This window comes from Choloepus didactylus, chromosome 3, assembly GCF_015220235.1.
Source record: "Choloepus didactylus isolate mChoDid1 chromosome 3, mChoDid1.pri, whole genome shotgun sequence".
In the NCBI taxonomy this organism is placed as follows: domain Eukaryota; kingdom Metazoa; phylum Chordata; class Mammalia; order Pilosa; family Megalonychidae; genus Choloepus; species Choloepus didactylus.
The window spans coordinates 183,108,248-183,132,920 of record NC_051309.1 but is presented as its reverse complement, the minus strand read 5'-3'; the positions used below and the strand labels follow the sequence as shown (position 1 = coordinate 183,132,920).

At 37.8% G+C, this 24,673-nt stretch overlaps 1 protein-coding gene across 2 annotated transcripts in view; it reads right to left on the bottom strand.

Annotated features, from left to right (window-relative positions):
* Nucleotides 1-20,999, bottom strand: part of PALLD (palladin, cytoskeletal associated protein) — a 394,561-nt gene extending 373,562 nt beyond the window's left edge. For both annotated transcript variants that reach the window (XM_037830974.1, XM_037830975.1), the window contains exon 1: nucleotides 20,095-20,999. In XM_037830974.1, coding sequence (XP_037686902.1) covers nucleotides 20,095-20,999 — 905 coding nt within the window. The remainder of the gene's footprint in view (nucleotides 1-20,094) is intronic.
* Between the last annotated feature and the right edge of the window lie 3,674 nt (nucleotides 21,000-24,673).

Here is a 24,673-nt window from a genome sequence, read left to right as displayed (position 1 = left end):
CCGAAGCCCGGAGCCTAGTCTCAGCCATGAAACTCTCCAGCTCGACGTAAATGTCGCCCTATCTCCCCTTCCCGGCATCCGTACCCTTTTCCCGGCTCTCTCCTCAAATTCTAGGCTCCTTTTCGGCCTCCGTACTCCTCCCTCAAGGCCGTGGTGTTACAATCGCTGGCTTCATGAGCTCTTTCAGACTCCAGAGCCCCAGCTGCTGTGGTGCAACTACAGCATCATTCTACCTTAATGCTTCTTGAGAGAACTTTATCCTGAATGATGCCAAACACACACACACACACATACACACACAAAATGTGTTATTGGTTGTTTTTTTTTTTTTATTCTGAGAAAAATGAAGCCTTCTGTAGCCTGTCATCTCCTTTCATTTTGTTTTGCTAAAAAGGCAAAGTGAATCCACTTGGGTTAAAGGACAGGCCAAAATGGAGCATCAAAAGCCAGGATTCTTTTGTGAAGGACCTGAGTAGGAGAAGAGTGTCACAGGTTTGGGGTAATTAGATTATTAAAACTATACTCAAAGAAAACAGAGCAGAAAGCCTTCAGCCTGAAAAAAAGATTCAGGGACAATTCTACTTAACTCTTCTTTTTATTAGGACAAGTAAAAGAGTGGCTAGCAAGTTAAAATCTATTAAGTGAAGTCGCTAACTGGCACATAGGTGCTTAGAGTTCTTTAAATGTTGTTCTAGATGTCTTATCACATTGCTTATATGATTAGCTATTTTTGCAGCATGTACTAATTGTGAAAAAAAATATGATCCTGGAATGCAGGCTGAATTCTTGCTTTTGCTCAGTTACTTCCTGTAAGACTAATTTTTGGACTCTTGCTATTTATTGGTCTACCTTCTTTCATTTTGACAATAATGGCTAAGATTTTTGAACTTTTTTATTTCATAGATTTTTTATATAGTTATCATAAAAGAAGATTATTTGATATTTGAAGAAGTGACTAAACTAGCTTAGTTTCTCAATACGGGGCTAATTGGTGCTCAGATGGAATAATTCCTACTGTGCTGTCTCCAGTATTGCAAAATGTTTACCATTCTATACCACTACACAAGACTTTCCATCCCCACCTCTACTACATGAGACCATTGAATGCGGAAATGGAAGTTCAGTTCTCTGAATCTTAATTATTATTGAAAATCAACAGCAGCCCTGAAAGCAGGAGCACCAAATTAAGAATCAAGAAATCTGGATTCTAGACTTTATACTTAATCCTTGGGAAAATCATCCCATTACTTGAGCCTCAGTTTATCCATATATTAAATGGAAATAAACTTTCTTACTGATTTACCTTGTTCAATTACTATGAGAATCAATAGATCCTTTGCATGTTAAAATACTTTTAAAATTATAAAAATATGTATAAGGAAATAATATTTTGAATAATCCTCTGAAATCATTATCTTTGGACAATGTTATAAGTGGCAATCAATTAATATGGGAGAATTTGGTATTTCATAGACACTGTTCTCAGTGCTTTAAAGGATTCAAAGGAAAATAAGACATGATTCCTGCCACATGGGTCTTCTGACACAGACGGGAAGCCAAGATGTATGTGGCCAAAAATGACAATACAAAGGTAGTAAATTATTAGAACCAGACATGTAATATTAGCAGTCAGCACTTGAGAAAATGTGTTCAATGGAAGCCATAAAGAGCTAAAATCTTGAAGGAACCACCTCCCTTGTTAACACCATCTGAAATTCATGGCTTCCTTTCATCATAACACACAATGGAAAAGTATCAATCTTCTCCAGATGGATATTTTATAGGTCATAGATCTTAGGAATAATAATGATTAAAACTTCAGGTGACAAGTCCTTTGCCTGTTCCCTTTAATAAAGACAGATAAGGAGGGTTGACGAGAGGGAAGGTAACCGTCTCATGTATATCAAGCAGCAGTTAACACAACTAACAAATTTGCTCCTGGCATTCTTGTATCCCCTGCCCTTTCTCTGGCTCTGGTGCTGCTCCTTTTTGCTTTGGTTGCTGTGTCCTGGACTTGACACTCCTGGACACCTAGTTTGACCTCAGCTTGTAAACTTTCTCCAGGCCCCCCATCCCCAATCTAGTGTATGTGCAACCTTGATAAAGATTATCTATCCTTGCCTTCCTTAAGATGTTAAAAGCTCTTCAGTGATGAAGAGATGCCTATATTACAATAACCTGATGAGTCATTTAACATGTTATATGAGATGATTCGACCATTCAAATATTTGCTAACCCAGAATTTCTGGAGAGACAACACTTGTCAGTTGTCAAAACTTGCATTTCTACTCTTTCTTCTTGTATCCTTTGATGTGGTAAACCCTTCCCTTCTTTGCCGAAATTGTCCTTCGTTAGCTATGGCTTCACGCTCTCCAGATTCTTCTTCTGCTCTGAACACTCCGTCTCCAGTGGCACCGGCTTCTCTTGCCTAAGCTACCCCTCAGGGCAGGGCTCCCACAAGCCTCTGTCATCAGTGTGTTTTTGTTTGTTTGTTTGTTTGTTTTGTTGTTGGTTTGTCTTTCCATCTCTGTCTCTATCCCTAACATCACCACCAAGCTCCAGCCCCCAATTCAGGGCATTGGCAAGACCCTCTAAAGGAACTCTCTACACCTACAGTTCAAACTCAAATCTTTAAAATAGACATATTATCAACATTTCCCTAATATCCAATGTAAATCTCTTTCTCCTCTGATTTTTCCTACCCAAATGGCATAATCATTCTACTAGACATTCAGGCTCAGAACTTTAGGGGTCGTCTTCATCTCTTCTTTCTCCTTTATCCTAATTTCAAACTCACCAAAGCATGCAAAAATAAGCACAGCATGTTTCTTGAAACTGGCCCCTCCTTTCTGTTGCCATAGCATTTTTGTCCAGTTGCTTGTTGGAAACTATAGTAATAACCTTCTAACTGAATTAATAGCCTCTAGTCTCTTTCTCTTATAATTAATTCTATTCACTGCTGCCAGACCAAAGTTAGTGTTTTCTGCCTAAAATAATTCAATTATAAATAATTCAATTATAAAAGTAATAAAAAGCATTTAAAAAACTGAAACTACAGAAGTGTAGTCTTCCTTTCCACTTCCATCAACTCCCAAAGGTCAGATGTATATTCTTCCAGACAGCAATCTGATAAATATGATTTACATCATTGTCCTCAAGGGTTCGGTGCTGCTGATGAAATGTCAGGTATTACTCTAATTCTTGATTTTGGTGACCTGTTTTGATTCTTCAAAAGCATTTAAAATTTTCCCTCCATCCTGAGATTTCAACAAGAGCTCTGTACATCTTTTGACATAATTCTGCTCAGTGCTTGCTTCGTGTGCCCTTTAATCTGAAGTTTCCTGCATTTCTTCAGCAAAGGGTAATTCTTCTGTTATTTCTTTCACTGTTTCCCCTTCCCTCAACTACATCTGTTTTTTGCCTTATGAATTCCACTAGATGAATCTTGGCCTTATGAATTTCCCTCCAGTCTCTATCCTTTTCCTTCTATCTATCATCTCTTCATTTTTACATTCCACATTCTAAGGAACTTCATAATTTTTCTTTCTGGAGGAGATAATTAGTCCTATCCTTTTATTACTCAGGCCACCCACTGAAATTTTAATTTTCATAATCCTATTTTAAATTTCATTATATCCTGTGCTCTTTTTCCAAAACAACACATTTTTTGTTTTATATACACCATATCTTCCTACTGTCAATTAGGACTTTAAAAAGTTCTCTCTTTTGATTTTCTTTGAGATGACTCAGCCTCTTCTTGGGGTCACTGCTATTTGTTTATCCTGACAAAGATAAAGAAGAAAAGTTCTTTCATGCTATTTATTTTCCTATAATATCTGGTGATTCTTGGTAGTTAGATCATAGTTATGAATGAAGACCTAGGGTGACAGGTATAGGTAATGTCCCATCTTTCTTCTTTTGTGGTAAAGATCTTATTTCCTTGTGGATTCTTACTAAGAAGAGTAGGGTTTATGAATGGGAAGATCCCTCCATAAGACATTCTCCTCTACAATTGCTAAGGCAAGGACCGATTAACAGGTGCTTTCCTGTTAGCCATTCCCTACAGAGAGCAGCTGTTTCTGTCGCTCTAATGGCCAACACCTTGATGAGGACAGCATTTCTGCACTGCATTAACAACAGGGGTGTGTGTGTGTTTGTGAGTGTGTGTGTGTCGGGTGGGGGGAGGTTCTATCAGCACCCATAATTTTCCTTTTTTTTTTTTTTGTTTATTGATAAGATTCAAACCTTGAGTTTCCTGGTTCATTTGTAAGATTCATATCCAAGGCCAAGTTCCACTGGTACTGAGACAGAAGGTATCTGAGCAGAATCCCCCAGCCCAGTGTCACACCTGCACCTGCATCCCTGCTGACCTTACAGCCTTGCTCCAGCTCAGAACATGAGTACTGTTTTGTTCCTCTGCTTTAGGGTGAATTCCATCTAGACTGGGGTATTCTCTCCAGAGATTTGGAGGCAGCCTTTATTACTTGCAGTTTGTTCAAGAGAAATAATCCTAAGCTTCTGGGCCTGATCATTCATTTCAGATTCACTCCCAGCAGTTTACAAATTATACGTAGTTTTATTAAGCAATATTTTTGTTACTCTATAGCAGTCTTATTACCAAACATTTTAACAAACAGTAGAGAAGGAAAAAATTAATCACATAGTGCCACAGATATATATGTATATATAATATATATGTATACTTATAACATACATACATTTTTAATCAATAAATCCCACTACAATAAATCCCACTACTATAAAATAACATTTTAAGATATTATTTTCAAATCCTTTTTTATTGATGCCTTGTCTTAGAGGAATAATATTTTTTAAAATATGATTTATAGTTTACATGAGAATTTCTTTTAGGGAGAGAACTCTCTGTTGGAAATATCTAGGTGTAAGCTGGTGCCAAGACTCCTGAGGAGAAGAATTTTTTACTGTTTCTGTGTGGAAAAAGGATTTGGAGCTTCGAATGCAATCTCAGAGAGAAGGGAGCGTTGACAGTTGGAGGTGGGATGGGAAGACAGGTGAGAACAAGATGGGGAGAATGTAAGAGTAAGCAAATAAGGTGAAATCCTATCATGACCTGGTGGTCATCAATAGTTATTGGGGAACATCAAAGTCTTAAAATGATATTGAGCTCACCAGATTATCTGTTTCCTTAGCCCAATTATATATTATGGGCATTCCTGTGATGTAAATCTCTCACCTGGTTCCTTTCACACCATCTTCTATGAAGTTTATTAGGCTCATGAATGAAAAATTTTTAGATGTGGAACTAAAGAGCTGCTGGATTTTCACATCTGGGTCCACTCAGTGCAGTACAGAAGCAGCATGTGCAGAAACAGGAGCCCAGTAGGTGAGGAAGGAAATGGAAGAAACCCTAGGGGAATGCTTTGAACTTTCATGAACCATGGACTTGGCAGGTTGGAGACAATTATATCTTATCTTGAGAAGCAGCAACTTCAGTTACAGATATCTATGTTGCCTCTCTCCCTCTTACAATTCTAGGTTTACTGAAGTGATGAACCAAATCTCTGTGCCCTCTGATACCTAACGGAGCTTTATTTTCAGGGAATATTCTATAAATACTCTTCATATGAATGAAAGATTCCAAATTCATGCAATGGACATTCAATAACAATTAATGCAAGAGTAAAAGGGCAGAGGATCTACTTACAAGTAATTATTTTGGCCAGTGAGAGAGTTGAGATTATTGATTACAATATTGGACTTCCAGTCTTTGAGATTTTCACTTTCCTCCTTATTGCCTATTGCAGTGAATAAATATGAGTTAGCTATTCTTATGCCATTTCTGTCAAATTATATACATTCACCATTCTGGACAGTAAACTGACATCAAGGATTTCTTCCAACTCTTTGCAATGCCTAAATGTTCTTACATGTAACCTGAGCCATGGCAAGCTGATGAAATAAGACTCTTAAAATGTGCACCATCTAGAGTGGTGGGAAAGCTGGCTGAGAAACAAGAAAATATTTATCATTTACTGGTTTGAAGTATACATATGCTGTACAGAGGACCAGGTTTTGTTAAAAACAGAATAAAATGTTTTAGGTGCAGAAGGTACTTTGCTTTATCTGAAGCAATGATTTCTTTAAACATTTATTTTCATTTATTTAATCTGGTTTTATTTTGAAAATAAAAAAATCTCAGTCCTCGGTGTTTTTTGTGTGCAATTACTTGATTTAAGATTGCACCTGCTTTATCTGATTTTGTGATTGTCTTCTATGTCACCCAAGACCCTCCACTAGAGAAGCTGTGACTGAATTGGATTTTGGGTAGTTTTCTCAAAAAGCTTTTTCATTTTAAATTATTGTGCTTGGGTTTTAATAAAACAGACACAAATCAAATGGAGTGACTCATCAGTTTAATTTTCTGGAGGGTAAAACTAAGTTATGGCTTTCCAGTTCCATGTGGTAAAGTAATTCATTGAGCATCTGAGGAGTCCATGCCCTTCCTAACGTGCTTATGTGCCTACTACTCTCCCTCTTCCTCTGGCTCCTCAACTTGCACTCATATGATGCTTCAGGGTAAATGACTCAAGATGGAAGTTGAGTGTTGGAAGGCAGAGTACAATTCTTAATGGTACTCCTGATTCTTAGGCCCTTACTCCTTACCATTAATCTGGACTCCTCTTTCTACCTCCACTTTGACTCGTAATTTGAACCACAGCCCCCACTGTACCACACTCCTCATCTCCACTCCATACCTGCAGCCTATACTCTCATTAGTTTCCTTAGTCTAGGATAATAGGCATAAAACAATGCCTCAGAGTACATCTGTGATAGCTAGTTTTCAAACAGACCAATAAGTGGGAGAAAATAATAAACTGTTGTTTTAAGCCACTAGGTTTTGGAGTGGTTTGTTTTACACCATTAGATAACTAGCACATGACCTCAAATAAATAAACCACTAATGGTTAAGAAATTTGCCTAATAGCCAACTTTCAGCATTAATAATCTCAGATCCACCACTAGCCAGCTGTATGACCTTGACTAATTTACATACTTCTTTGAGCTTTAGATTCCTCACGTATAAAATGGTGCTATAGTAGTAATAGAGCCTCCTCTATAGAGCTCTCATGAGGATTCAATGAGAGGACACATATAAAGTCCTTGGTAAACAAAGTTGTTACCACTCCTAAACCCAAAGGAACCAAGAGAAGGAGCAGTTTCCAGACCGCAGATGGAAAGCATCATGTTGTGTGAAGACTTTCATTTGAGGAAGAGTCAAAGCAAACCCACAGGGAGGAAGTTAGGGGACTGAATGCCCTGAATTTATTCTCCTTCTTTCTTTTGATCTGCAGGGTTCGTCAGGGATGAACCCAACCAAAAGCCCCAAAGAATCTGTTGCTGTAGTCCAGGAAGATCACCCTTCTAGGCTAAGAGAACAGGGTGGAAAAGAGTGGAAAGAGGATCTGTAGGAGCAATGGAAGGTCACCAACCAGAGGATAACAGGAACAGAAGTGCTAAGAGCAGACTAAATGGATCCTCATTGTTGAATATTTGTATATTTACAATTTTAAGTCCAATTTTGTGGCATCTTGGAACAAAGAAATATTTGCAAGTTTCTTTTTTGATTCATTAAGAAAGGCTTTGTGAAAGCATGTGGAACCCAAGGGAGGTATTGTTTTCATTTCCTTTCATATCTACACTCAAAGTCATAAGGAAGCAATACAGTGAACATTATTGCTTTTAGCAATAACTCTTGTTACTTCAGAAGAGGTGGGGTTGTATAAATATTTGTTGTTGTGAGCAAACAAGTGTTAGTTCATAAGCAGCTGAGATAAATGCCACAACTGACCAGCAAAATAGGCAGGTCTTACATATTAATTTCTTTCCTCTGGAGGTTTGATCTGGAAACATTTGGTGTATGGATGTTGTGATCGTCTCTAGCTCCCAACCACCTCCAGCTCTGCTTTTTCTTTTTCTTCTTGGAAGAGTTTCTCTTGCCATCTGCTTCTAATCCTTCACCTTGTCTCTTTCTAATTCAATAAGTCTTTCTCTGCCTCTTGGTAATTTTTTAACCCCTGTGTTCAAGCTTGCTTACTGCTCTGATAATATAAAATCCATCTACTGTGTTTGGGTGACTAAATATACCTACACAGATGAAACTTTGAGGAAAAACTCCAGATGCCAAGAGTCTTGGGTAATTTCAAATATTTGTCCCCTGATCATCTGTGGGCATTAAACAGAGATGATCATTGCATGTATGGTGTTATGCTCACATGCTGGAAAGTGTTGTTTCTAAAAATCCACATGAAGGGCAAGCAGACCTCCCAGAAGGAAGTGAAGCAAAAGGACAAAACATACCATTAAGTGTAGAAATGAAATAGGACTGATTTGCAATGCAGATATGAATGAGATGGAAGACAAATTCAACTTATCTTTCATTGGATCATAACTTAATATAATTCCATGGATGTGAGAAAATTTAACATTTCAACCAGAGCAAACTATAATGAAAGACAGGTTTTGTCTATGTTTGATCCTTTTTCTTTTTGATTTGTCAAAATCTGAAAGCTAGAAGACCATCAAAAGGAGAAGAAACATGTGTGACAGTTCAAAACTTGAGGAAGACCTCATATAGAGTCAAGAAACTGCTGAGACCGTATAGCACATACTGAATTGCAGGTAGCTAAAAGCTAACCATGTGTTCCAATAAAAACATGGCTCCGTGAACACTTGTGGTGTGTGTAGGGTGCTGAACTCTGCACCAGAAGGTAGTGGGCTGCTCCTAGGCCTTGCAAGAAGACACATGTTTAATTCCAAAGAACTAAAGCCATTTTATATAGTACATAAAATAAATCACTGTTCAGATTTTAAGATTTGCTGATGAAAAGGTCTAAGTATGAAAATTTTAAATTGGAAGCATAAGTATTTTAGCTATATGGTATATACTGTATGATAGTAGTAAAACAATTCTGATTTGGAGCAGGATAGACACACATCAGAAATGAATTCAACCTCTACCTGCATTGGCCTGTTAAGAGTTGGAAAAATAAATGCTAGTAAACACAACAACCCTATACAAGGGTAATTCTACTGATTGTTTTTCTGTGGAATTCTGTTGTTTATCTTTCCTACAATTACTAAGAGTGATAGTTTCTCTAATTTGAGTTAGCATCTTGGTATGTTCCATTAAAAAATAGGGAAACATAAGGGACTCTTAAAATATATGCGCCAATCTCCTCCAATTAAAAGGTTTTTTTTCAAAAACAGGATCTAGGATAGAAATGAATTGGTCAAGGTATTTGCGGAGATGAGTAGATAAAACTGGGTAGCCAATATTTCCAGTAAATGAAACTGATGAAAACTGAGTTAGAGATGGCATTTTCCTAAGAACTCTCCAGCAGGCACACCTAATGCCCCTGCCTCCCACATTCACCACATGACCTGACACCCTGATGAATGGGCTGAGGAATATATGTCAATTCCATGTGTGAACTGATTTTGAATGCTGTAAAGCACTCATCTTATGTACCATCCAAAAGTTAGTATGGTTTCTTTAATCTTGATGCTTTCCTCTTACTAACTGTCTATTAGAAATTAAAAGTATTTATTCTGTAAAAATCAGTTTACCATTGTGTATTTACAATGGCCTTTTGTAAGAAAGATCTATACAAAATCCATATAAAACCATAAATCCAAAACTGAGATGCTTTGGGTGATGGGCCTTTTCTCCCTTTATTTCAGGCAGTGACAATCTGCCTTTATACTTGGCACATGAAATGAATCCATGAATCAGTATTTTGGCCAACATATGCCAACACATTCTTAATTAAAGTATTGGCAATTAAACATAAGAATTAAATGGTACTGTGTCAGATTATAAGTCATATCTGTTAGGTTCTAACGCCACTTATGAGAGAGAGAGAGACCTGGCTGAATGGCTTTGATAGTGGAAGTTATATCCCATGTCCTCACAAGCTGCATCTACGGAGGCTGTTCCTACAAATGAAGATCAGACTCTCCCTTGGGGCAACAGTACAAAGTGGGTTGGGCGTTTGCACATTATGTGGATTTTTCATGAGGACCAGTAAATAATTCATCATGGCTCTTTTCTTCTTCAAGTTTTCCTAACATTGTCTGGGCCAACTGAAAGAAGCCATTCATAAACATCTGCTTTTAGAGTAGTAATCAACAACCACTGTTAGCTGTTTCCATGTTGAGTTGGGGCTTACCTAAACTCGGTAGGGCACCGTTCCAGAAAAGGGGCTGCAGACTCCACTGTATCCAGTTGGCAGGATGAATGAACTTTTCAAATGGTGAAAAGTATAGACTCTTAAGCCAGGTTGTCTGGGTATGAATCTCTGCTTTACAGTAACTAGCTGTATGAACTGGGCAATTTTCCTATCCTCTGCATGTCTTTGCTTCCTTGTTTTTAAAATGGGAATAATCTGCCATACAATGAAATGGTATTCATGATAAGATACCAGTATTTTATGGACCAGTGTGATGGTTTGAAGCTATAGGTACCCCAGTAAAGATCATGTTGTTTTAATTCATACCTGTGAGTATAGATCTATTGTAGGTGGGACCTTTTGATTAGGTTATTTCAATTGAGATGTGACCCACTTCATTCAAGGAGGGTCTTAATCCTCTTACTGGAGTCATTTATAAGAGGATAAAACACAGAAGAAAAGCCCCAGAGAAGTTCAGAGAAAAGCCCCACAGAACCTAAGAGAGAGAAACATGCAGAAGCTCAGAGAGGAAGCCACTGAAGCCAGAAGCTGGAAGCAAGGAAACCCAGGAGAGAAGGACCAGCAGACATTGCCATGTGCCTTGCTTTCTGACAGGGGAGCCCAAGCTCGCCAGTAATCAGTTTTCAAATAAGGTATCATCTGTTGATGCCTTAATTTGGACATTTTCACAGTCTTAGAATTGTAAACTTGCAAGTTAATAAATCCCCATTGTAAAAGCCAACCCATTTCCATATATTGCATTTCATCAGCTTTAGCAAACCAAAACAAACCATTAAGAGAGAGAGAAAAAAAAAACAGCACATGGTACCAAAAAAGCAAATAACACATTAAAGTGACAAAAGAAACAGTTCTGGCCAAATTTGTGCATGCACATGCAGTGACAACTACATCGTGACAGTTGTCTAACAGCAATTGCAAAATGCCCTATACTGTAATATGTATTCAGATTACACAGTTGTTAAAAGGTGACAAAATATATGCTTTGGGATCCACGAAATGCCATAGTATCTGCCTTGTAGCAATAAAAGAGTTAACACGTGAAAAGTCCTTAGAAGAGTGTCTGGCACATAATAGCAACTGAAGAAAAGTTGGCTATTAATATTATTATAACTACCATTGTTGCTAGAAGAATGACAGCAACTTTCATGAGGGTTCAACTTCAGGTAGCTTTGTAAGAAAACTAGGGAGGAATTATTTCAACTTGTGACTTTAGAATGACAATCACAGGTTTGTTTGAGAAGAATGAAAATTACATTTTAATATAAACTTCCTGCAATTTAGTGGTATGAATAATTCTACACAGTGATTGTACAGACCTATATAATGCTGGGCAAACACTACGGTAAGGTTCTGGTGTTAGCTCTCAAGCTCTCTTCATTAGGGCATGTCAAAGCTCCTAGACAGGCATGAGTAGGCCTGGCTAAGCACTTGCCCAGGACTGAAACTTCTTTATTTGTGAATAACACCATCTCAGTATTATCCTTTGACATCATTCAAGAAAACATGCGAGTCCATATTAGACACTTCATCATAACCAAATCAATATACTAATATGGAGAATTCTTAATTTCAGTCCCAAACATTTTCTGCCTCATCTCTATAGACTTCATCGACCGTGTGCCTATTGTTGGCTGTATGCACAAACACAAGTGGAACAGGTTCTTTTAATGCCATTGATCTGTGATACCATTTATGGTAAAAAAAATGACATTGTAGATCATGCTGGCTTTCAAAATCATGGTTTTGTTTTGCTTGGTTTTGTTTTTTTAAAGAAGATTCTTTTTTCTTTCTTGGAAATCCTTTCCTCTAAATGTATTTCCTTTTTCCATTAGAAAATATTTCTTTAATTCCAGCAACCAGGATTAAAAGCTGTCACCTTAGGAAAAAAGTTCTGCTTGCCTAGAATATTTTCTCTTAAGTTTTCTGGCCCACGGCACATGGATTATAGAATCACTGATTAGAAGTTTTGTTTCTGTGGCCAAAGAACCAGATTTCTTTGTTGGAGCTCAAATCTAAGAGAAGAAACTTTGTTTTCACCTGAAATTAGTAATTTTTCTGCCAGGACAGGCTTTTAATCGGGTTTCTTTATCTATGCTCAGGTGACCAGCAGTTTTAATTCCAGCAGATATTAAAGGATCCTGTTTGTTGGCTCAAAAATTAAATAGGAAAGAATCATCTATATTTCTGCACATCAATTGCACACACCAAACTGGTAGAATATTTTTTTGCATCTTGGTCAGTACAGCAAGCTATATCAAGTTTCTGCCTTTTATTTGTATTTGCTATAGTTGTATTTATAAAGTAACTCCTAATGGTCAAAAGAATGCAAAGTCTAAGTGGAGTTACTAAATTGCTCTAATTAGACCCAAACAGATTCAGTGATCCGTGAGGCGGTACCGGCCCAAGGTAAGTGAAGAAACACATAAGAAGGACTTAAAACAATGCTGCAGAAAATATTTGCGATGTTGTTAAGTTTGGCAATGAAGGTGCTTGAAACTTCAGAGTCAAATTCTTTCAAAGCAACAATTTGATGTTAGTCTACAAAATAGCAAGTTAAACTTCCAAAAAGCACATTCTTTTCCTTTTGAGAGCTTTGCAGTATGGTATAATACTTAGTAGGAAGAAAATGCAAAATCAAAGCCAATTTATCTAGCAGGGAGAAAAGCCTGCATTTGTTACTCTAATTATTTTCAGAGGTTTCTTCCTGCTGAAATTATTGGAACACAAAAACAAGGAGTGGCTAAAGTGTTGGGGAACCACTTTCAATTCACTCCAGCAAATAATTATCAAGCACCCATGAAGCAAACTCAGGGAAATTGCTAAGCAATTTTTAAGGCAGTAAGAAAACAATAGTAAAAGAGATTTGAGTTTAGAAGGGTTTCCAAGTTGACAGTAATCCACAAATAAGGCTGACAGTTTTGAGGCTTAGAGAGAGAGAGAGAGAGAGAGAGAGGGAGATAATTAGATGTAAGTGGGAAGGGTGGAGACAGAAAGAAATTGTTTTTCCTTGGTTTTCATCCCGTATAGTGCAGTGGAGAATGAACAGTGACTCAGTGAGGTAAAAGTTCCTAAGCAAGTGACAGTATACAGGGACCAGGAGAGAGTATCCCACTACTCCACGGCAGCCTGGGTGATGATTCTGACCCCAAGATACAAATGTAACACTCGCTGTCCAAATGGCGTCCAACACATCTTTCAAGATACACTGAATTTCTTTTAAAATATTTATTTAGACTGTAATGCAAGAGTTCTCTCTCCATAAGCTCTATACCATTCAAGAATACCCAGCAATTACAAAAGAGAATTGTAGTATGAAAACTTCAAGAGAAAGAAAGGAAACAGCTTCAAAACTTTTGGGGAAGGTAGGGTGACGGAGAAGTTAGAGTGTAAGATGTTTATTAATAGCAATAAACAATAAGTAATGCCATAATAACATGTATTAAAATATTATTATGTGCCTGACACTGTTCTAAACTCTTTTCCTGTGTTAATTGACTTAATGCTAATATTCCAATCTAATTTTAGGAAACTGGGGTGCAGAAAAGTTAAATAGCTCACCGAGGAGACCTGTTAGTGTGCTACAGAATCAAGATTCACACTGGCTCCTGAGTCTGTATCATCAACCACTAGAGCTCTTTTGCCTCTTGTTCTACAAACATTTTTTTAATTCTGAAGGATTCTTTCTAACTGCCTTTATTCCATAGTTACATTTATTTTCTTGGTTTTTTATTTATTGGCTTAGCTGTTAAATCTAGAAACTTGGCCGTTGAAATGTAAATGAATGATTTCATCAATTCCTTAGAACAGATGCTGCTGTCTAATTTGGCTACTGCTGCTTTAGAGCTGGCTACCAAAGACTGGTTCAAGATTTTCTTGAGAAGTCTGTTTAACTTGTAATACTTACTGGTTATCCTTTAGAGTTATAACCAACTCAAATTTCTGACTAGTTGCCTTGAATTTCCAATTTGCCTTGAATATGGAGCTTGCTTCTTCATTCAAGATGATATTATTATCAGCAGCATGATCACGTACTGTTGGAGTGTTCCTCTCACAGCACTGTGGTGTCATAGGTTCACCAGAAAGAGGTAGCAAGGCAGCTATTCTCATTCTGTAATGTTCAAATCACTAAACACCAATTTCACAAAACAGGGGTAATATTTCTTGAGTTCAGGGATTCTGAATTTCCCTCCTTGGTCTACAGAAGCAGATTCAATATTCTCACTAACTATGGTCTTTAGGCAATTGAAGTATTGTAGAAATATAGCTAATTTTTAAAGTGAGAATTACAATTGGGTAAGCACTGGATAGAATGGAAAAGATAGGGAAGAGGACCCAGCAACATGAGAGGTCATATACCATTAATTTATTAACTCACAGAAATCATCTGTGCAGAGGAGTTAGAGGTAAGGCCATCTTTACTTCACTGACACAGTTCTGTTGCTTAATCTCTTGGTTTCTAGGTCAACAGCAGTATAATGTCCAATTTGCAATGCTTAGCATTGTTTTCTGGATGGTTTCTATGGAGTAAATCATGCCATTCTTTAGAAACATTACAGCTGAACCTACCAATGTTGAATTGGGTTAATAGATTAAAATTTAAATATTTTTAAATATCAAGTGTAAAAAATAATATAATGCACATTGTGGCTCTCATCCATCTCAAGATATAAGACATTGCAAACACAGTTGAAGCCCCTGTGCACCTTTTACCAATCACGTTTTTTATCTCAAAGGTAACTGCTACTTAGAATTTGGTGTTTGTCATTTCCATGCATGTCTCTACACACTTACTACCTTTCTAAACTTGAAATAGTACTTGAAATAATAACTTGAAATACTAATTGCATATTTTAACTTCAGGATTTGCTTAATGGTTTGGATTGTTATGTTAATAAAAGGGGAGTCAAGGATGACTTTTTTTCCTTCAACAGCTGGAAACAGGGAGTTGGCATTTGTTGAGATGGGGAAGGTTTGTAAAATGGCTTTTGGGGGAGAGGAGAATAAGAAATTTGTTTTTGGAGCTAGTAAATTTGATATGCCTATTAGAGAGCCAAGTAGAGATGTCAAGTAGACAACTAGAAATTACATAACGTTTAGGATATGCACATCTTAAACTTTATCACAAAATTGTTCTCCACATTGTTTGTATGAATGTATAGTTCATGTTGCAGTGACAACCCTTTCAGAATTTTTCATATTGATAATCTGATGATACTATCTGTTATTTCATTGTTGAGTGTATTGCATTCTTTGACAAGAACAATACTCCTTGACTAAGCCTTCTAGAGTTGAATTTATGAGCACCACAATCTTATAACTTAACGCTCTATTGCATGGTACCATGGCTATATTTTCCAAAACCAAAGTGGTCAGTAGATAAAATATTCTGATACCCTTTATAATACATATGATGAATAACATGTATGAGAAACTGAGAAAGTGGCTTAGTTGATACATTGCTTATGTTTCCACTGTCTTTTGAAGAAATGGGAATTTCCATAGACAGAGTTGCATAAATTTTATGGCTAATTACATTGTTTTGGCTTTTGATGATGATCAAAGCCTTGCTAACGCAAACTAATTGGAAACACTGGAGGCACTGGATTTTGATTGTAAAATGAAAGAATTTGCTTTTAATTACACATATTAGTTGAAACTTTATTAGGCTAATAATGATTACCTAATAGGCATCTTATGATTAGATGTGAGTAATTGTACATAGAATATTGAAGCACATGACTGGACTATTGCTGGAGTCCACTTTTATTGAAATAAGAGGGTGATTGAAAGTGTCTTTTTTTTTTTTAAATATGTACATATTTACCTTACAATATAATGTGAATACGGGTATGGGCTTGGGCTATTCATAAACTATGAATGATTTATTTTCAGTTATTTGATGGAGAATATCCCCTCCCCCACAACTTAAAAAAATCTTTTTGATTTATGTTGACTGATCAGTATCAACCTATTGCAAATAAGAGAAGATAACAATGAAGGGCTACACAACTTTTTTTTTCATATAGAAAATATTGTTGACATTATCAGGCTGTCATTTTCTCCGAAGATTATTTGGAATATGGATTCCAAGGCTCCTAGAAGTTTTTTTAAGGTGGCAATTCCACTCTTCTCCATTTCTGAAGCTTATCGATAAACCACACATAGCTAGCAAAACAACAGTTATGGTTACTAACCACTGCACCACATGGTCAGAAATCAGATAACCCGAGTTATATTCCAGAATTTATGCTTAACTAATTATTTTCCTATTTAGGAAAATCATTTCACATTTTCTATTTTACTTTCCTTATATTTAAATGATTTAAAATACATGATTGTCATAATACAATATTTTCCAAAATATAAAGTGAAAATATAGGGCCTCATTTTGATAATGAGAGATAGTTTTGAACTAAAATTCTTCATGGATTTTTCATTAACTCACAAAAGTTAAGAGAGACGAGAACAAGGAAAATGAGCAACAGGTCTTTATACTGTCTGACTTAGTGGATGAGAAATGTGGAACATTAGAACACAATCAGAAAAATGTATAAATTCTGATGATTTCATTTGATGTCATAATTCAAATTGGTAACAAATTAATTTGACTGTAATTTGAGTACTGTCTAAACTTCAATTATGATATGCAAGGTTTTCTCTTGCATCAGCTTTTTTTTTTTTGTCGAGGTTTTGTTAGAACTATGAAGATTAAAGGAGAAAAACAGTCATTTCAGTCCTATTTCTAGTTACAGCAGTATTTGTACAATGTGGGAGGATGAAGTGATTGTTGTATGTAGAGTAGAAATGCCTTGAAATGACTGGCCTGGTTTCTCTCCACCGTTTCCATCAGCTCTCCCTTTGGCTGAAGCCACTTCACCTGTATTTGTAAGTTTCACTAAACCCAGGTTCCTTGACCAATTCAGTTTCTCTTTAGGTCCAATTTGGGGAGCCCTAGTCCAGCAGCTGCATAGCCCAATAATGTCAGTCTAGAAGTTTGTTTCCCTATTCTGTGCCCAGGACAGGTCCAATCACTCAAGTCTTGCCTCATTTAAACATGTCTGAGTCTGTACTGCCTTCTCCGTTCTTTGGTCTTTTGGGAACAGAGGTCCTGTCCTTTACTCACCATGCCTAAACTCTTGAAGGATATTTTTCCTGTGCCCCAGTCCTTGCATCTGAGTCCTGATACCTATCATATTTCCCTGCAGTACATTATTTAAAAATAATCCTGGGCCTTACCTTTGGCCAACTGCCAAGCACCTTTGCATCACCCTTTCTCACCTCCCAGTAGAGCTACTGATTTCCCAACATTGGACCTCTCTATGCTTACTGGCCTATTGTTTATTGGGCCTCTACTTGATCTAGATTTTTCTGACATCCCAATGCCTTTCTTCTAGTCTGACATCTGTGTCTTCAATCTTATGAGGTGGACTGCTGGTCAATTGGTGTACGTAATCTCTCTGTCCTGCCCGCTAGAGTGACCCAGCTAGGTTTTCCAATGCCCCAGTGCAGGAAACCCTTTGTTAAAGGTTTTCTTCCTTCTACAAAATTCCATTGACAGAAGAATTCATCTCTTTAGACTTTCAGATGTCTCATATGGTCCAAAGAACTCAATGTTCTTAGGCATTCATTGTGTACTTACAAATACATGGTATAGAAGACCAAGATTTTTGGAACGGAAACTAGGAGAACTCCTGCCAATGCACATCCATACTTTTCCTCTCAAAAATGAACTTGAAAGGATGAAAAATGACTATCAGCCAAGTTTACACACTAAAGCATTCCCATCAAGGACATAACTACTCTAGAAGGGCACAATTTGTAATGACTAATGAACATTGGTCAGGGGCTTTGGTATACTGAGAGAGAAAGCTAGTTAAGCTAATAATACTGTAACTACTAACTAAATTAATGCCTGCCCTCAAAAAACTGAGAAAGAAGGGGAAGGGGAGTGAAGTGGAAGCATGAATTTGATGGCCCCTTGAACTTGACTTGTTTTTTCTTGTGAAGATATTGACTTTAATACAGTAATTATGGTCTGCTCAACTGAATTATTCCTTTGATTCTAAATTACTTGTTTTTTGTCACTTTCGAGAGGGTGTGGCACACATGCTTCCATTGGTAATTCACCTATTTTGGAGGTAAATATAGGTGGAGCCATATGTAGTTTGAAACTTTTGGAACTGTTTTGAATAATATGTAAGCATATTTCTATATGACAAATTATCTTTTTCTGATGATTCATAGTTTTTTTTTTCTTTAACTTATAGTCTGAGAGACTCAATTTCATTTCTATCATAGGTAAAATATAAGAATAATAAATTTTCTTGGGGAAAAGATACATAAATGTAGAATTATAATAAAATAATTTTATGATCACATTAAGAAGTTTTTTACTGCCCCCTGGTGTCCGTTTCTTAAAAAAATACGGTAAGGTAAAATAATTGTAAAAACTGGAGGAAAGTAATTGAACAAATTGTTTGGGGAAAAAATTCCTGCCTCAAGTTATTCAACTTTTAAGACAGTAATATAATGTTTACTTTATGTTATGAGCAATGATTTGTCAAACTAAGAAAACAACACTAGCAAAGTATTAGTGGGTACAGGTGCAGAATATACTGAACTTTATGATTCATGAATACTTTATTAATAAGAAAGAAGCAGGTTGCAAATTTTAGCCAGCATTGTCTTCTTTACCAGTTTGTCAAATTTCAGTTTTGAGTTCACTTTTTTACAATTCTGTGATTTGGATAAAGCATTCTTCATTAATAAAAGCAAAACTTTCAAAATAAATCAGTGAATGGCTTACTTTTTGTAGTATAATCCTGATTTTGAATGTTATTTTCACTTTGGCATATAAATTAGGAAATGAGAAATAAGAAAGATAATGGAGCATGTACTAGGTGCAAGGCAGTGTATTATTTTTACAGATATTATTGTATTCAATCTTGGTAATATAGAATGAGGTATGTCTTGTTATTCCCATTTCACAGATGAAGAGGTTAAGTCACAGAGAGGAAAATAACTTGCCTAAGGGGACCCAGCTGGTAAAAGTTGACATTGTGATTAGAAACCCTGTAGTCTGACTCCAGGGTCCCTCCCTTTAATCTTTTGGCACAAAGAAGGTAAAAACCCTGCAATGAAGGAGGAGGAATTTATAGAAATTTTAATGCACATAACATGGTATACATGTGTTTACTGACTCCAACACATTTGTTATTCTTTTTCTGTACCCAGGCTCAAGTGTCCAGGACCCAAGCATGAGTAACAGATTCTAACTCGGCTTATCAAGTCTTTTGGTAGAAAACATCTGCTATCCTTGGTCACATCACCTTGGAGGTGTGTGTGTCCATGCCTACCTTTACCCAATATGTGCCAATTTAGGCTGCGTCTTAGACCAGATTTTCTACTGGGGGGCTAATCTTGTGGTTGGCCTCTAGACACCTGTGCTTGCATCTCCATGATGCGGGAGGAGCTGGGTTTTTCTAATTTTAGACACACTTCCAACCATCTTCAGTGAATCATCTTCAAAGATACACACACTTCTCACTGTACTTTCACTAAGTCAGTTTCCCATTTTAAGTTTCCCTGACGGCTATTAAATCCAGAGTTCTGCATAACCCCTGTCTGTGCCCCTCTCTGCCTGGTCAGTCCTTTGCCTTCTCCCTGAGTTAGTTGCCCAGAAGCTCCACGACGACAGCTCTCCTGTCAGGAACAAGCAGCCTGACTAGAAGCTGCGATTCGGGGATGCTGCTGCCTTGGAGCTACTTGACAACGTGATCGCAGACCCCAGAAGGGCTAACGCTACAGGAAAACATTTCTCCTCCCAAATCATTAGAATCTATTCGTAACACCAAATTCTTACCTGACTCGAGGAGCTGGGTTTCCAGTGACTCTGCATTCCAGGTAGACTCTACTGCCTTCTGCCACTTCTTGGCTCCTCAGCTTTTGGAGGAACCGAGGTGCAGCCGGGCAGGTCAGTGCTTCCTGGGGCTGCAGGTGAGACACGCTCTTGCGCGGCCCGGGCGCGGCGGGGTCTGCCTGGAAGCCGGGCCCGGCCTCGGGGAACTTGGCCTCTGCTTCCGTCTCCTGCTGGTCTTCAGTGGGGCTCTGGCTGGCTGAGGCACTCGGCCGGGCTGACGGCTGATTTTTAGGAGACAGGTACCCGCTGTCTGGTGACGAGGACTCCCCATTCGAGCTCCTGTTTCTCGGCTTGGCCGCGTCTCTAAATATGGATGTGAGCTCCTCGATGAGCTCGGCCGCCTTGTCACACAGCTGGCTCTGGGGACCAGCCTTCCCTTTGCATGCGGGTTTGGGCTTCACGCTTGGATTCGGGGCTTTTGCACCACGTTTTTCAGCCTTTCGGAGGCTCCGGATATAGCTGGGGCTGGCAAGCAGGGGTGATACGGCCGGTTTCCTCTTTGAAACAGGTGAAGAGATAGTTTGTTCTTCCGCCAGAGGCTGGACAGGTGTTGCCCTGTCATCCTGGGGTCTTCCTGAGGAGGTCTGCTCACCCAGTTTGGTCTCCTTGTGGGAGGGTTTTTCACAGAGGTTTGCAGGAGGCGTGCTGGAAATCTGCGAGATCTCCTTTTCAGAGTCAAAATCTGTTTCAGAGTCAGCTATGGCTCTCCGGGCCAGGTCAAGACTCCTGTTTATCTCTTCCTGGCTGAGAAAAGCAGATAGCTCAGGGAAGAAGTCAGCATTCTTGGTTTCTTCCTGCATGTCCGATAGAGAATCGTAGAAGGAGTCATGGGAGGAAGTTTCTGACATATTTGAAGAGTCTTCATCCACTCTGTCTGCTTTTGACAGGAAAACCAGAGGCACTGGAAGCCAGTTTCTTTTTGTGCTCTGAAAGACAACATGAAAAGGAATTATTGTTAGTAGTAATTGATTTAAAAAAAAAGGTTATAAAACTATTCTATAAGTTGGGAGAAACATTAAAGTAAAAAAAGTAAACTTATTTTCATTGTTTATGTAGTTATCGGCACCATTAAGGTAAAATAAGTAGACCTGTGTTGATCATTTTTCACTTTTTGTTTAATACATGTCCTGTGAGTGAAGATAAACTGTCTCACTAACTTGATAATTCAAGAAGAGAAAAATTCAAGAAGGCAAGTCTGTGGTGGACGCTATGACTGTCCCAGGGCTGCACTTCTCAGAGTCTCCCTTTTTTCCCCTACACCACACTTCATTAAAGTTGTAATTTCATTTAACCTTACGAAATTACTAACATATTGACATTTTTAATAAATCTGACTGCTCATCTGACCCTATTCACAAAATATATTTCAATAATTCCAATTTCCATTTGTTTTTGATTTTCAATGAAATATTTGAAACTTCATGTTCTGATCCTTTCCTTGTGTCCAAAAATATGTTCATTCATATACATTTATTCCATAATTTATCCAACACAGTTATTTATCACCTGTTATGTTTCAGGTGCTGGAGATGCAGTCGTGCTCTAGACAATGGGTCAGCAAACTTTTCTGTAAAGGTCCAGATAGTAAATATTTTAGATTTTGTGGACCATATAATCTCTGTTGCAACTACTCAACTCTGCCTTTGTAGCCACAGATTATATATAAATGAACGAACATGGCTGTGTGTCAATAAACTTCATTTATGGACACTGAAATTTGAATTTCATATAATTTGTACATGTCAAAAATATTGTTCATCTTTTAATTTTTTTTTACAACTGTTTAAAAATATATATAAAAAAATTAGTTTTCAGGCCATATAGAGATAGGTGGCTGGCTGGATCTGGCTTATAGGTGGAAGTTTGCAGACTTTTTGTTCCAGGCTGACACAGCCCTTGCCTTCAAGGAATTTGAAGTCATATGGTGTGGTGAAGGAGGGAAGTAGAACAGATGTTAAACAAATAATACACAAATAACACAAAATTTTGATAGGACCTCAAAGAAAGTGAAAGGAGCTGTGCGAGCTCCAAGAACCTAATCTAATTTTCAAGGACATGTGAGAGAACTACATGTCTTGCATAGGACATTTATATGGGAATATCATCAGAGTTAAATAAAATGTTAATTACCTGCAAAATAATTGGATTGGATGGCAGTTTCAATTCTACTGTTATTTTGAACTAAATATTACAAGGCAAAGACTACTCTGGTATTCTAAATGTATTTTTTTTTTTTGCATATTGTTTTTAGAATAATAGGAGAAAAGGTCTAAAAAACTCCAGAAGGTGGAAAAAGAGAGATTCTTGTAATAAAAATACATTTGTGAACTAAGGCAAGTCAGCTCATATTTTAATTTCTTGCAAAAATTATTTTTCTTTGGAGGAGAAACTGCTATTGTTTGGTCTGAGGTAAATTCAGTTTTTGTATTGAACTCAGTGCTGAGAGAGACTGGAAAACATTTTGTGTCAACTACACCTGTAGTCAGCTACACTGAAAATCCAGTTAGATAATGGAAACAAAACCTTTGATTCTTGAAGTGACCAGCTTCTGTTTCAGAAGGTATATATTACAGATATATTATGCAGAAAATAATCACCCACTCAAAATGTATTTGTGGAGTATCTACCACATGCCAAGCAGTGTGCTAGATCCTGGGATACAATTTTGAAGCAGACAAGGTTTTTCCCTTGTGGAACTTAGAGTCTACAAGCAATATAAGTAAGTAAATAGGCACAGAAACTATAGTGTGTCAAGTATATGATGTAAGAAGAATGAAGTGCTACATTAATGCCTAGTAGGGACACCAGTGTTTGGAATCAGGAAAAGTTTTCTGCAAGAGATGAAATTGAAAACAGTACCCAAAAGATGAAGAGGAGACAGCCAGTCAGGCAATGAGGGTACTGAGAGAAGCTTGCACAAAGACTTGGTGCCCAGAGAAAGAATGTCGGGCTCCAGAAATTCCTGAAGATGGGAAAAAATAAGACTAGAGATGAGGCTAGAAAGCAGGAGACAGGTCAGAAAAGGTATGAAGCAAGGAAAAGAGTTGAATTTTATCTTATGGGTAAGTTAGGAAGTCAAAGAGTGTAAAGTATGTGAGAAACATCACCAGGGTTCATTTTAGAAAGATAACTCGGATTGCAGTCTGGCTTTGAAGACAAGAGTCAGGGGAGGAGGAAGGCAAGAGTGAAGTCAGTGATAAGGCTTTTGCAGTAACCTAGGGGTTGTGTATATTTATCATTGTTCTATTTATGGCCACCCCTCATCTGAACCTCTTCCTAGTATTGGGTAATTCCTTATATTAAGAGCCTCCGTGAGAAACTGAGCTTGCTCACCATAATGGGACGTGAAAGTGCCAAATATGTGCTTTCCTAGCTCCTTGGCACATGACCTAGCCTTGGCAATTAGATGCCTCCTTCCTGGACTTTTAAGGGAAAGCTAACAATTTAAGGAGGCAGGGTTCATGGAAAAACCATACTAGCAGCTGGACACAGAGACAGCATGTGGATTTCCCAGAAGCAGCTATGGTAACTGTGCAGAGGGTTTCCAGGGTTGGAGAGGGAAGCTGTGGGGTTGGCTGTCTGGCTGTGGCTGCAGTGTAACCACACATGGCAGTTTGGGCTGTGGTCTTGCCTGCAGCATAGACTCTAGGCCTCATTCTGTGAATTACCACAACTATCAACAAATCTCTGTGCTTATGTTAGGCAAAGAATAGTTTGTTGCTAGCGCTAAGGAAGTCAATTGGTTGTAGATAAAAAAGATCATAGAGGTCTGACTAAGTGACAGTGAGATGGAAAACAATGGACTGAACCAATAGATAAAGACAGAACTGACCGAAACTGGTGATTGATTGAATGCAGAAGTGACCAGAGGCAGGATGACCTGTTTCTCACTTAAACAACAGGGTGAATGATGCCACTGAAGTTTTGAGGAAAAAAAATAAGTTTAGTTTTTATTTGAGCTTTGCGTTTGAGAGATCTCTGACACTGGTGTTAATATCTGGAAAGAAGTTTATGAGCCCCGGAGAAGGGAGAGTGGGGCTGGATTGGGATTAGCCTGTGGATGGCACTTTAAACCACAGGAGTGGATCAAGTCTTGGAGGAACAAAGCAAAGAGGGAGGGAAGTGAAGCCTCCAGCAAGTAGGAGGGGAACCACGAGAGTGGGGTAACATGGAAGACAAGCAAAGAAACATCTAATTATTTAGCAATTGGGAACATTTAGCACCACTGGCAAGAGCAGTTTTGGTGTATGTGATAGTTATATAAGCAAAAGTCTTATGTTGAAAAGTTACATAAGGGAAGGAAGTATAGATTGCAAGTGTGGGTAACTGTTTTGAGAAGTTTGTGAAAATGCAGAGACAGAGGGCAGTAACTGGACAACGACATGGAAGGTAATGAGGCTTTTGTTTGTTTTTTAAGATAGGGAATAGAAACATGCTTCAGTGCTAATGGAATTAGTCAGTAGAGGGAGAGAAGCTGAAGATACATGTAAGAAAGTGGGAATGATTTATAGACCAGATTTCC